This window comes from Dipodomys ordii, unplaced genomic scaffold (genome assembly GCF_000151885.1).
Source record: "Dipodomys ordii isolate 6190 unplaced genomic scaffold, Dord_2.0 Scaffold25, whole genome shotgun sequence".
Lineage (NCBI taxonomy): Eukaryota > Metazoa > Chordata > Mammalia > Rodentia > Heteromyidae > Dipodomys > Dipodomys ordii.
In genome coordinates, this window is record NW_012267241.1 from 11,403,196 (window position 1) to 11,418,088 (window position 14,893).

General features: G+C 37.7%; 1 protein-coding gene across 1 annotated transcript in view; it reads left to right on the forward strand.

Moving 5' to 3' along the window:
- Window positions 1–14,893, forward strand: part of Klhl14 (kelch-like family member 14) — a 92,995-nt gene that overhangs the window by 66,704 nt on the left and 11,398 nt on the right. Inside the window, exons 4-5 of the mRNA XM_013014941.1 lie at window positions 5,102–5,191; window positions 11,468–11,546. Coding sequence (XP_012870395.1) covers window positions 5,102–5,191; window positions 11,468–11,546 — 169 coding nt within the window. The remainder of the gene's footprint in view (window positions 1–5,101; window positions 5,192–11,467; window positions 11,547–14,893) is intronic.

Here is a 14,893-nt window from a genome sequence, read left to right on the forward strand (position 1 = left end):
GTACGTAGGTAGGTATGGCATCAGTATGTTTATCATACATGTTCTCATATTGTAATGTCATGAATAATTCCATCAACTTAATTTTCACTTGTCTAAATGGAGGTCAATGAATATCTAGAAGAGGATACACATGATGTGGTATGTTCACATGTAAATATGGAAATGAGATTGCGTATTTAATTTATATCTGTGGGATGTGGCAAATTTTTGGTAACTGATGGTTATTATTGTGAAAAACAACATGTAGTTTAATGAGGGTTTTGAATTCTCCATTTTTACATGCACAAAGAACAATGTATATATAACATTGCAAGGAATTTTTGTACTAAATTACTTTGATTTACTTTATTTTATGATTACTTATGTTATTTTAAAATAGTTAGCTCAACATATGTCCAATGCATCTTGGTTAATGTCTCCACTTACACTTACACTTCCCAAACCTCACCACCCCCTCAGTTTACCTGGGTTTTATTTGTACTGAGTTACTTTTAGACACTTGAAGTCAAGTAGTAAGGATGCTAGATTGAAATTATAGCTTATATACCTTAAACATTTGTTTTATAATAATACACTATCTCACAATGATAATGTGATATTAAAATGCTTTATACCATTTTCTCATATTTAGGACTTTTGAAAGAATTAAACAGAGCATTCACATTGTGTCATCTATATCCTAGGTTGCTGACATTTTGCCATATGTAGGTGAATTTTTATTCTTATTGCAAGGTGTGTGTGTGTGTGTGTGTGTGTGTGTGTGTGTGTGTGTGTGTGTGTGTGTGTGCATGCCCATGCACTTGGACACCCATCCTGGGGATTGAACACAGGGCCTGGATGCTGTTGCTGAGTTTTTTTCACTCAAGGCTAGTAGTCTACCACTAGAGCACCATCTCCATTTCTGGACTTTTTTTGGCAGTTAATTGGAGATAAAAGTCTCACGGACTGTCCTGCCCAGGCTGGCTTTGAACCTCAATCCTCAGGTCTCAGCCTCCTGAGTAGGTAGGATTACAGATGTGAGTCACAGGTACCCGGCTTTGCCAGACATTTTTTTTTTGCACTGGTAGAGAGCAGGGTAAAAGTCCTTGTGGATTGATATCTATATGACCTTAAAATTATGTGAAAACAGTGAACAGGTATAGACATGCATTGTACCATTCATTCAGCTTCTCACAATTGCTACCATGTGTTTTGTCTGTGTGTGTGATAATTAGTCATTCTGCGGAGGAAACATTCTGACTGAGACTCTCCAATTTTCTACTTTCTTAATAAAAAATATTAAATGTAATTTTTAAAATTAAAATTTAGGGTACTCAGAGTGGGAAACATAGGATTGGAACACACTGATTCCAATTGAGAGATTTATGGAAGGGGTTCCCTCAGATGACCAAAGATTTCTCTTTTTAAATTTTCTGGCATATTTCCCTTTTCCTTCTAGCACTACTAGTTTGTGTAATAAAGTTGAGAATTCTCACAAAGGACCTTATAAACATGTGTTATTAGATTTAAAATCTGATTTGAAAGTGCTTCTCTCCGACTCCCTCTGAGTAAAGTGACCTTTTTAAATGGAGGGAAGTGGCTTTAGATGACAGACATGATAAATGCGGTCATGTTCACTCAATAAAATAAGGCCCAGTGCATTTGAGGATAAATCAGTGAAATGTACAGCCCCACCTGTCTGTCTCCATCATTCATTTCCACTGTCACTTTCACAGTGGCTGATGGATCACAGTTGCTGTAAAATTAGACAGCCTTTAATCTCATTTCATCCTGATTAGCTTCTCTTTCCCCTTTCCCTCTAACTCACTGACTGACACGCTAAAAACTCACACTGGGCTGTATATGAATGCGGAGTACAAACCTCCTTCTCCACCTGCTCGTGAAGCCAAGGCAGGTGTCCACCTCTGGAGAAACCTGCAGAGAAGTAGGGGTGTGTTTGGTGTTATTTAAAAGAGAATCAATAAGTCCAGGAACCAATGCCATTTTAAACAGATTGTTGGCTCCTGCTTGCTGCCCTATTTATTTTGCTTTCTTTCAGGTTTAATCAGAAGTCGGAGAAATGAGGTCTTTTGCAAAAATCAAACTGTTGGAATACAGATTTTTTTTTCTCATGTAATAAGTTAGGGACTGTTTTGCTTTCAAAAAGATTGTAGAGAGTTTTTTTGTACATTTTACACAAGTATTCATGGCAATAACTCAGAAAACACAATTCAGGAATGAGAATATTGTATGCTATATATATATATCTATATATATCTATGTAGATATATATATAGCATACAAGATTTTTAAATAAAGGTAAAAATATTCAAATAAATGACCAACTATAACTTGGAGTCCTTTACATTAGGACTTCAAAGACTTCTTTTTCTCTTATTTTGAGGAGTTCAATAATTAACTTAGTGCAATAGTTTCATTTGTTTGCCTAAAGCATAACAATTGGGTTAATCAAATGAGAAAGAGGCTTAAAAATAAATCATGTATTATTTCCTTCATTTAATTTCTGTTTGCCTGGATGGGAGCAAATGAAAAGCAAGAACAAAACACAAGTGTTGTTATATTTTCAAAGACTGTGTTTGATTATATAGCTGGTAAACTTGTGGTTAAACAGAAGAAAAGTGCAATTTTAAATTATTTCAAGGTGTTTATGCATGAAACTGACCAAAACTATAAAAGAGGCATGGTAGTTCTAGCGTAAGTGGATTGTAGTTGCTAGTCTGTATTCTTTTACTACATCTCATGGAATTAATTCTCACAGAGGGCAATTAATGCTGCACACATTTACACTGGTTGATAAGCTGCTACAATTAGGCTATTCATAAAATAACATAAAGATGCCTAGTTTTATTTTGTGTGTGTGTGGGGGGGGGTACTGGGGCTTAAACTCAGAGTCTGGATACTGTCCCTTAGGGTTTTTTTTCCCTCAAGGCTGGTGCTCTACCATTTGAGGTATAGCTTCACTTCCAGCTTTTTGGTGGTTAATTGGAGGTAAAAATGCTGAAATAAGGATACAGGATGACCCATTGTAACAGTAAAATTTCAACAATGTTAAAATCAAACTTTACGACTTTGGGGGGGGGTAGAGGGGCAGAAGGAGTTGGGAAGGTGGGGACAAAGGGATGGTAGGGTTTCCCCTATATAAAGGAGTGGGTAACAATGCTTGATAGGAAACGGACTCATTACCTTGCTCATGTAACCCCTCTGTACAGTATCTTTACAATAAAAAATACATATTTTTTTAAAAAAAGAGTCTCACCAACTTTTCTTCCCTGGTTGGCTTCCAACTGCAATCCTCATATCTCAGCCTACTGAGTAGTTCGGACTGCAGGTTTTAGCTATCAGCACCCAGCTACTTCTGTGTTTGGTAGTTTGGAAACAGCATCATAATTCAAAGAATAACAAATTATTTTTTAAACAACCTTCAAAGCATATTCAGCCTTGGTTGTATAATAAACTCAATGGTTTAACATATTCTGAATAATGGAGCCCTCAGGATTTAAGCAGCCCAAAGCATTTTCCAAAAAGGTAAACTGAGGACTGAGAGATTATGAATATTCCTGAGATGTATCAATCTAATTCATGGACCCTGCACACCATTGACATCTAGGATTTATATCACCCCCAAATCAGGGTGTTTCTGTACCAATAACTTCTCCCCATATGAATATAACTCCAGAAAAAAAATTAGTATTCTTACTTAATGATAATTAATTACTCAGAACTCATATAGGCCTGAGATACAAAAACTGATTGATCTGATTTGCTATTTTAGAAATCCTTTCAGAGTTATCAATCTCACAGTCATGCTAGTTTCATAGTACTTTTTATTTACATCTCTTAGCTAGTGTATGTGATTCTTGAGGAAAAATAGATAACAAGAATAAAATTGAAATGAGTAAGATATATATCACTGAAAATAATTTGGGTATGAGATGCCCCCCCCACTCTGCATTGGCAAAAGAGCACAGAATAAGAGTTGGCTGGGACTCATATTGATTTCCCACTGCACTGGTTTCTTAAGTGCTCTGTTGATCCGTGTCAAGCAATAAGTTCCCTGCCTGAACATGCACATCACCTCCCCATTTGTCCTCACCTAGATTTAAGGTGCCCGTATGATGAGCTGAACAAGGACATCATTTCTCCTACTGGTGTCCCTGGGCGGCCCACACCTCTGCATGTGACACGATAACTAGCACCGTATATGTACATTTACAGTCACTTTAGGAGATTAAAATGGCAGAGACAACTGGCACTGCACTGCACCAAATGTGACAGTCATGTCTATTCTGTACTTTGTCACTCCTCAAAGGAGACCAAACGATAGCAAATACAGAGAAACTTGGCTTTAGTGGATTTCCAAATCATGTCCCCTCCACGCAGCCACCACCACATTTGGGCAAGGGGACAGCAAGAGACAAGGAGAATAGATTTTTGTGGTGTTCCTGACAGCTTCCATCTTTGTTACAGAAGAGCTCCTATGCAGATAGGTAGAAAATGTATGATTGTGCTGCTAATGACATGGTACAAGAAATTAAGCATATAAGTTTGGAGAAGGCATTAAGTCAGCAGGACCTTAATTTAAAAACTTAAAACTGTATGGAAATTCAGCTTGCTCATTGCTGTGGAATAGAAAGCTACCAATCATTCTGAGTCTGTTTGTGGAAAGATTGCCAGCAAACCAAGTTGGGCAGAGCATGTTAATGGCTCCAAGTATATTCAGTAGTTACTTCTTCCAGTTACTGCCAGCCTTGACCATTTGGGAGTGTCGGTAGCTGTTTTAGAATGTTATTTCTATCAGCAAGCAGGTGAGAACTTAAGAATGGGAAGTAGCATGGCAGGCCGTTCTTGACTAATTTGTGGAATAACATTATGTAAAATGAATCAAAAGGGGTTGGGTTTGAAACTGCTGGGCACACACAGCTGAACAGTGGATGGGGACCAGTGGATCTGAGGGTTAGCCACTCTGCTGCCTTTGCTGTCTTCTTTCTGCTGATTGAATTTCACATTTTGTACATCTCGGTGAAGCAAATAGCTGGTGTGCTGAGGTATCAAGTGCTAAGATGGAAATTTTATGCATCTTTTTCCTCCCCCTCAATTCCAGTTATGCCATACAACAGTGCCCACCACTGCGTTGTAGAAGTAGAAAACTTCTTGTTCGTGTTGGGCGGAGAGGACCAATGGAATCCAAATGGTAACTATTAAGCAACTTTCACTGTTGGTGCTGCGATTAATCGGCTTCATGTGACTGTCGTGAAATTCTGGAGGCAACTAATATTAATGAGAGAAGATGTATTTAACTCACGATTTTGGAAGAAAAAACATAAACTTGCATTATTTCAGTTCTGGTGAGGTCATTGCATGGTGACAAGTCACCACCGAAGTGCATGTAAGAGTATTGTGATCGTTTTGAATTATTAAGTCTGGGGGTGGAGAGGCAAGCAGGGGGTTCCATAGTCCCTACTGGGGACATCACCTCAATAAACGATGAACTTCTCCCAAATAGGCCATCTCTTAAAGGTTTCACTACCTCCCTATAGCATCCCCTGGGAACCAAGCCTTCGGTACATGGTTCTTTATGGGACACTCCTTCAAACCATGTAAGTGCTTTAAAAAAAAAATCTCTGTATTAAAGGACACTGTGATTGGCTCATTTTGTAATCATCATTGAAAATACATTTTTGTGCAATAAAGACAAATGAAGTAGTTAGGAAGTTGGGCTGACAATGGGAGGAGGGTTAATCATGGAACCAACTGAGGAACGTATGTAGCTGAGCATTCATTCCCTGACACTCTGGGGATTTGGATGCCCAGGCCCTCACCATTCTGTCCCCTGAGGAAAGCCACAAGCATCAGTACAAACTCCCCAGAGGAAGGTAGCCAGCTGCAGCTGTTAAGAATCCTCCTCACTTTCCTCACCACTTCCCTCCCATTTTGTCGACGCAGTTGCAATAAGCAAGCATTATCTCCAGTCATGCCATTCATAGCTCTAAGTGATGTTATTTTGCTAACAATATGACTAAAGATCCGTTCCAGTGATTGTACCTTTTCTAAGTACTTCTTCCATCTATGTATCCATCACCTTTCTAATTGCTGTGGTTATTTCATAAACATACTACAAAGAAAAATTAAACCTCTTTTGTCTGTCACTTTCCCTGCCAAACACGAGAGCTCTATGCCTTGCAGAATACACAAAATTATCAAGTTATTTGTGGAAAGCTTGCACATGAAGGTCTAGATGCAGTTGTAGCCTTCTGTGTAACAGAAATCATTATGACTGAGAAACCATAAAACAGCTTGCAGGTACACATTTTTACTCTAAAACCTCAGAACATCCTGCTGAAATTACATATACTGCATCTATTTTATTGTGAATGCTCTCTTTCAGCATCTGCACCAAGGCAAATTATAGATAAAAATAGCAACATCTGTTCACTCTAGAAAGTCTTAAAGGAAAACAATCCAGACTGCCCACCAAAAACATTTCTGTCAAGAAAGGGGAAGAGATCTTTCTCAAGACTTGCAGCTTTTGTTACATTTCATCTTTCAGTATTGGAAAGAAGGCACTCTGTCCTATGAGAAACAGATTTGGAATAGGAGTAAGAATGATGTTTAACAGCTCTTCTCTACCTTACCTTTGTAAGGATGGATTTGACATGTTCTCAAAAGGCAATCTATTATAAACCTCTCCCCATCTCTTTTTCTGTTTAACTTATCCTTCCTTAGAACTGTATGGAATGTTTGTAAGTAAATAGAGACTTTGGACTTATCTAAGCAAAGATTTGCCCAACATTCTTTTGTAGGGACAGATTAAAACTGAAAACATTATTAGAAAAATGTAGGGAAGTCCTCGTTCAGACTAGAGTTCTCTCAGCATACCCAGAGAGGGGAAAGGCCTCTATTAACGTCATAGTCTCAGTACCAAAACTTGTAGTGATTTTTTTGAAATATATTTTTAGTATCCTTAAGTAGTTGTACGAATGAATTACCCACTCAACAAATATGCTTAGGAATACAAGGCATCTTAATTGGTGTCACCTCTTTCATCATTGTACCCCATCTTTCCCAACCCAGCCATCCTTTCATAGGGTTTTCTAAAAAACAAAACACTATGAGCCTACCATTTCTATGAAACTTTCTGCTTTTTTCTTTTAAACAGGGTTTGTTATATAGCTCAGGCTGGCCTTGAGCTCTCAGCCTCTCCTGAGTACTATAACTAAAGTATGCCACTGTGTCCTGCAGTTCATTTATTTATTTATCTATCTATTTATTCACAGTGCTGGGGATCAAACTTCAGGCTTTGCTCATGATGGACAAGTCCCTGCTGATGACCCATCTCTTGAGTCCAAGACTTATCTTAATCAGCAACTCATAAAACCTGATCCCTATGTTTAAGCCAAAATATAAAACCTATAGCTGCTCACTATTCTACTTTGAATGAAATACAACATTATACATTTCAACACAAGCTCATCAAACACAAGTATGTGCTCATCGGCCACAAATAGAATTTAACTTACTGGTGCTCTTGATTGCAAGACCAAGCTTTGTAGTCGGAAAGTAAACTAAGTACTAAAGGCATTTCCCCCTCTGATCTTCTTTTGACACTCTAGAAAATCATCTTTCTTATTTCCATCTTCCTGGTCTTCCATCTCTTTCCCTTTCTCACACTACTCTCCTTTGGAAGGTCTGCCATCTCACATTCATATCACACTAGGTCCTGCTGAATACTTTATCCAAGTCTCAGCCACTAAAATAATAACCAGAAATGAACTTTGCTAGTTTCTCCCAATACTATTATAGAGGGGTTCTCTGCCTCACTGTGGATGTTTTCTTTCAAATAGAAAATCTAGACCAAATTTTATAGAGAAAAACATTCTTAGACCGGGTGGGTAGGTTCTACATTCTCATCGACATTACTAATCTTCAGATGCACTGGAGAATTAACCTTGGAACTTGAGTATTAAGGATATTTTTTCTTGTAGGGACATCCTCACAAATTCCAAAAAAAATTCATATGTAAGCACAGACTCAGTCTTGACATAATCCTTTCTTGAGTTGTATACTTCTATGAAATCCAAATGTCCTATCTCCTGGCATTCCTCTCTCAATTTATCTTCCAGCCAGCCATCAACTCTCCCCTCATCTGACATCATCAAAAAACCAACAATTGTTTATCTCTCTATGGGGCCATGTATTTTCCAGCTTCCTTTCTACTCATAACCAGAATATCTTCTGAGAACACTATTTTCCTGGTCGATCTTTTTTGTACACTTGGGTTGCTCCTCCCACTCCCCCCACCCCATGTACTTTACAGTATTGGAGGCAGGCAACATTTCTCTTTTCCCCTCAATTACCATTCCTAAAGCATCAGGCACTTTTACAGGATATCTTCAGATTATACTCCATGCTGCCCCACTCCTTCATGGAGTATTATTCATTGTTTTTCTGGTAATGCTACCTCTTCACTTGACCATGTTATGTGACCTTGATCATGTTATGTTACTTAACCTCTCAATAGTGCCACCATTTGGTGACTAAGCCTTCAACATATGAGTCTTTCTGGGATCATTCAGATTCAGCCCTACCAGCATATAACCCATTTTTCTCCTGCTAATGTTTCTGCGCCAGTCTAGTCTATCCTTCAGTCCATTTTGTCTGCTCAAGATCCTATAGATCTATCAAGGTTAAATAGCAAACAGATCTCAAAACTTCTCCCAGCCTTCTCCTACTTGGTTTTACTCACTCTAGCAAATTGTATAATCTACCTTCCAGTTATTTATTAAAAAGCTGATTGCGATCCTTAATGTCTCACTTGTTCTCATACCAATATTTAATTCCTCTGGTAGTTGTATTTGTCTATGTGTAGCGTATAGATTTCAGACCTGATCATAGCTGACTGCCCACAACTTTATTCAAATTATCTTCATTTATTTCCTTGAATATTACAATGGCTTCCTGCAGTCCTCCTAGTGTACCGTGGTCCCTTTATACACTCTCCTGCACCTCACACAGCAGCCAGACTGATGAATTGGATTGCATTCTTCATGTTTCCAGAACCTTCATTGACTTTATCCTGTTAATTCTTAAAGCAAAAGTACAAAATTGCATACTGGTTGATAAGGGACATGGTATTCTGGACCTAGATCTGTCTCTGATTTCTTTCCATTCCCCAGCATTCTTGCAGCTTTTGAACTCATCACCAATCCAGAGATGTTATACTTGTCTAGCTACTGCCTGCAAGACTTGCATTGCATATCTGTGCTTGTAGCTTCATCTGTAAGCAGGTGTAAGCAGGAGACCACTTCTTTAACTGGCCTCTCTGCTATCTATCCTGGTTTTATCAGTCTGTATATCATTCATCTTGATTTGATATTATTTTAAAAGTTTGTTTATTGGCTGGGTACTGATGGTCATGCCTGTAATCCTAGCTAATCAGGAGGTTGAGATCCAAGGATTGAGGTCAGAAGCCAGTCCAGACATGGAAGTCCTTGAGACTCCAGTGAACTACACAGAAAAATCCAGAGGAGGAGCTGTGGCTCAAGTGGTAGAACACTAGCCTTAAGCACAAAATTTCAGGGAGAGCACACAGGCCCCAAATTCTAGCTCCAGGATCGAGGTTTGTGGGGAAAGGTTAATTCATTCACAACAAAAGGAACCTTAACGTCCTCTTATACCAGTATATTCCCAGAGCTTAAAACACAGAAGTCACACAGTAGGTGCTCATATACATTTTTGCAATTAATAATTGGGTTATGTGTGTGTTCCTGTTCGAGTGTACATGCATTTGCATATACATAAGTGCACATGTGTGTGCACACACACACATACACACCCACACACACACACACACACAAAACCACATACCTCTATCTGTTAATTCCTATGTGAAGTCCAGTATGTATACTTAGTTACTAGTATATGACCAAAGGCAGCCTTTTGGAGTTAAGGTTTCAGGTACTCAAGATGATTGCCATCTCCAGCACTACACAGAATATGTAATACCCTCCTTTGCTTCCATTTCGTGCTTTAATGTCAATATGTATGCAAACTAAGATTAATGCCTTGGAGGCATTAATGTGCTTCTTAGGCTCAATGGAGAGGATAAGCTGGTTAAGTAGCTCAGAGGACTCCTGCTCTCCTTCTCAGCAATATACTTGTGTGTACCGCAGAGCACCTGTGCTCTGTGCACACAAAACATACAGGGCATGCATGGTACAAAACTGAGCTTAGTGATTACGATCATTTCCATGGGCAGATAAAAGGCTGCCACAATAGGGTTCCTTAAGGATTGAATAATGGGGTTGCTGAACTAGTCAGGATTCAGGACGGAGGCATTCAGGAAGGAAATCTTTCCACTTTCTTCTCAGTGTGCTGTGAACTTTACCTCTCTCAAAAATAAATAAAAGGACTGGGAAGGTAGCTCAGTGGTAGAGTGCTTGCCTCGTATGCATGAAGCCCTGGGTTCGATTCCACAGCACCACATAAGCAGAAAAAGTTAGAAGTGAAGCTATGGCTCAAGTGGTAGAGTTCTAGCCTTGAGCTGAAGAGCTGAGGGACAGCACCCAGGCCCAGAGTTCAGGCCCCACGACTGACAAAAATAAATAAATAAATAAACAATAAAAATGTACAACATTTTTACAATAAAATAAAATTTAAAATAAATAAATAAGTCAGGCACCAGTGACTCTCACCTGTGATCCTAGCTACTTAGGAGGCTGAGATCTGAGGATCCTCATTTGAAGCCAGCCTGAGAAGAAAGTCTATGAGACTCTTAGATTCAATTAACCAGCAAAAATTCCAGAAGCGGAGCTGTGGCTCAAATAGTAGAGCACTTGCCTTGAGCAAAAAAACCCAGGGACAGTATCCAGGTCTTGAGTTCAAGCTCCAGGGCCAGCACAAAGATAGATAGATAGATAGATAGATAGATAGATAGATAGATAGATAGATAGATAGATAGATAGATAGATAGATAGATAGATAGATAGATAGATAGATAGATAGATAGATAGATAGATAGATAGATAGATAGATAGATGACATATAGAAATAGAAGTTTATTTTTTTTCAGGAAAAAAGAAAAAATAATTTATTTTTTTAAAAAGACTCCAAAGAGATATACCATACAAAGCATCTCTATAACTAATATATAGGTAATAGTGTTTTTAAAACATAAAAATTCCAGAACATGACACTAATATCATGACAGAAACCAGTTAAGAAAGCAAACTTCCTTTCAATATATTTGATTTAGTTTTGTCCTAATTCAGTAAGCAAAAGGAAAAGAAGGACAGCATTTGAAGGGGTGCATTCATTCCTCTGACCCATAGTTCTTGCCCTGTCTTAGGTATTCTCCTTAATTCATCTGTTCACTAAACCTGAAAAGAGTGAGACCTTATTTTAAAAACTGCTAGATGTGAAAATCAACAAAAGAATCCAAGTGTTAAGTGTCTTGAATGTATTTTTACAGGAAAGCACAGTACAAATTTTGTCAGCCGATATGATCCCCGATTTAATAGCTGGATTCAACTTCCACCCATGCAAGAAAGGTAAGTGTTTGTTTGTAGTGTCTGAAATATTTGGGGTTGCACTACAGAATCATGTGTACTTGATATGCCATGATTGAAAGTGCTACAGAGCCAAGCCAAGACTTCTGAGGCAAAATACAAAACTTGGCCTGGCTAATATGGATTACCTGCCTTGTTAACTCAATAGAGAAAAATTACTGAATAAGTTAATGTACATAGAAAAAAAATTCTGTGACATCTTCTTCAACTACATTGATTGATTGGTATGTTGCCAACTTGACTGTAGGTTTTTACTGTTCTACAACTCTTTTTACAACTGTTTTCAAATCTTTTAAGTAGTTATACCTAAGAGTTTCAATTCTACAGTGTCAGTTTATGAGTACAGTATGTTGTAATCTCATCCCGTTCATCATTCTCCCCCCAGCTCTCCCAACTGGCTCCCCTAACTCCTTAAGTTTCCTGATTTCATTTTCACTTATGTACATTGGAAATGTGACTGTTTTTGCCCAGCCTTCCTCTCTCTATTTGTCTTCTCTCTCTTGACTCACCTCCAACACATGTTCAAGCTTGCTGGTATTCATTTTGTTAAACTGTACATTTGTTGTTCATAAGTTTGTTGTCTCTTCCCCTGTATCCACCATGCTCTGGTCAGTTTGTTTGTATATACCTGAATATGACATTTTCACATATGTTTATAATTTAACTATTTTATGTGTGAAAGAAAACATGTGTCTTTGGTCTCTCTTAGTTTGACTTACTTCACTTAACATAATTTTCTTGAAATTCATCCATCTCCCTGCAGGTAACATAACATTATTCATCCTAGAATATAAGTAAAATTATACATGAAAATACATATATATATATATATATGCACATGTATATGCCACACGTTCTTGATTCCCTCATCCATTACAGGCATTTGAGTTGTTTCCATACTTGGCTATGGTAAACAGTATAGCAATGAATGTAAGTGTGAAAGAGACTGAATCCTGATTGTACTCTTGGGATAAATGCCCAAGAATGGAACTACTGGATTATAGGGTAGTTGTATGTTTAATTTTTGAAGAATCTCCAAACTATCTTCAAGTGGTTGCAATAGCTTACCTTCTTACAAGTGGTATAATAGTGTTTCTTTCTCCCAGCATTCCTGCCATTGTTTGTATTCTTGATAATGGGGCTATTCTTACTTGAGTGAGAATGAAATCTCAGTGCTATTTGATTTTTATTTCCTTTATAGCCAAAGATATTAAGCTGCTGAACAATTTTTAAATCTTAACATCAAAATATAAAACAAAAATTTCACAATGAAACGTATTTCAATGTGAAAAATGTTTAAATATTAAATTTCTTAATATCAAGTATTCAATATTTAAGCTTAATATTTAAATACTTTATATTAAAATAGTTAAATTTAGTATTTCAATCATAAATTTTAAGTTTTATTAATGAAAATTATTTACATTTGACCTATCAAGTGTCTTCAAGAGCAGATCATTTATTAGCTTTAAACAGAATAGTTTTAAAAAAATGTCATCTCCTCTTTTTTTTCAGTGTGTATTCCTCTGAACACTCCTAGCTAAGGAAAGCTAAAATGGCTACTATATTTGCATATATTTTGTCTCTCCTGGCGAGTATGGAGTTATGGCGCTATGGTTTTATGTGCACATGTGAAATCACATGCTAGATTTTGAATACTTGGTTCTTTAAAAATAGTATATATATATATCCTCTTGAGAAAACTCTCCAAAATGATTGTGACAATTAGCTGCAAGCTGTTAACTCTTCTCCAATGAATTATTTAAGAAGCAATTCAGCAGTATCTTTTATTTCCTATCCTTCATAACCCATCTCCTTAAAAAAATCTCTGTTTGAATTAAAATAGATTACAAGGAGATCTACTTATTCATCAATTTCCAAGTTAAACAGAATTTTCAGAAAATACCATTTATTGTAAAGTGTATATCCCTACAGCTAGACAGCATAAATCTGTGTTCTAAAGAAACTCAGTATCCATTCCATATAAATATACACTACCACACTGTCAAGAGATTACAGAGGATGAGAAATGACACATGAAGAATCACAGGCAATATAAAGGAGTCTAATTCCAAGGTACCACAAGAAATAATTCTAAATCAATTAATATCCTGACAAACTTCATGACCCAGAAGCTTCCTGATGTCTTTCTCCAGAGTACCTTGTTTCTCTCTTCAGGGGTTACTGATTCTCTCTTCCTGGCAACTGTTATTGTCACCACATCACTTTGCCCTTAATCAACACCATTCAAAAAGTTTTATGTAGACAAACCCTATCAATCCACGTTTGAAATGTCATCATGTCATCACCACAGTCCCCTTTGCTGGGGGCCGAACACTATGATAATTAACCTTCATGCCTTGGGCTAGTGAGGCTTAACTCACGTTGCGGTCAATTATCTCACTGTAGAGCCCCTAAGGATGGGAAGTATTGCTGCAAAACCTAATTAGTAATTTTTTTAAATGTGTATTGTTTACTTGATGGTCTATAATGACTTCCTCTGAGGCACGACGGCCTATCATGGCAGGGTCCAACTTAGCCAATTTTTAGCAGCTCATTGACCTGACAAAAAGACCTGCCATGGTCTGTCGGCGCCCGGCAGCCACCGTTGACAGGATGAACTGTTTAACGTTTCTTTCGAAGTCATTATGGTATATCATGTCAGGTCCCTAGTAAAAGAAGTTTTTTGATTTTTTTTTTTAGATTTAAAACAATCAACTCGATAGACCAAATAAAGAGCTCCTTACAAAACTGAGCGGGAAAAGGCAAATCTCACTAATGCCCAGTCAATCTTTAGCTCCATCTCTCCTATGGGTTGGTTGACCCAGCCAGCAGCAATCCATAACTTCAATTGAAATGTTTCTGTCACTGCCAAGCATCCACTGAAGACAGCAAGGACCATCAGTGGCTTTACTGGTAGTTACACTAGAAGCAGAAAGGGCCTAAAATAGTAGGCCCTTTTCTGCTCTTGAGATCAGAAAAGTTTGCTGACATTGTTAATTAATTTGGCAATAGGTAGATCATGCATCAAACTAGAAGTCCCCCCATCTACCTCTTCTATTATGCTGCTCCTAAAGTACTGAGAAACTATTAGGCTGGCATGTTAAAAAACTGAATGAGAGGAACAGAAAGACATTGTAAGCCACCTCCAGGGAAACTGATGGTTACAGAACTGGCTGGACAGATTTCCAGGATATCTTACCCAACTAGAGTTTTTTTTTTAATTTAATTTTTTTTGTGAACATACTGTACAGAGGGGTTACAATTATGGGCAAGATAATGAGTACATTTCTTATCAAGCATTGCAGCCTCCTCCTTTGTTTACCCTT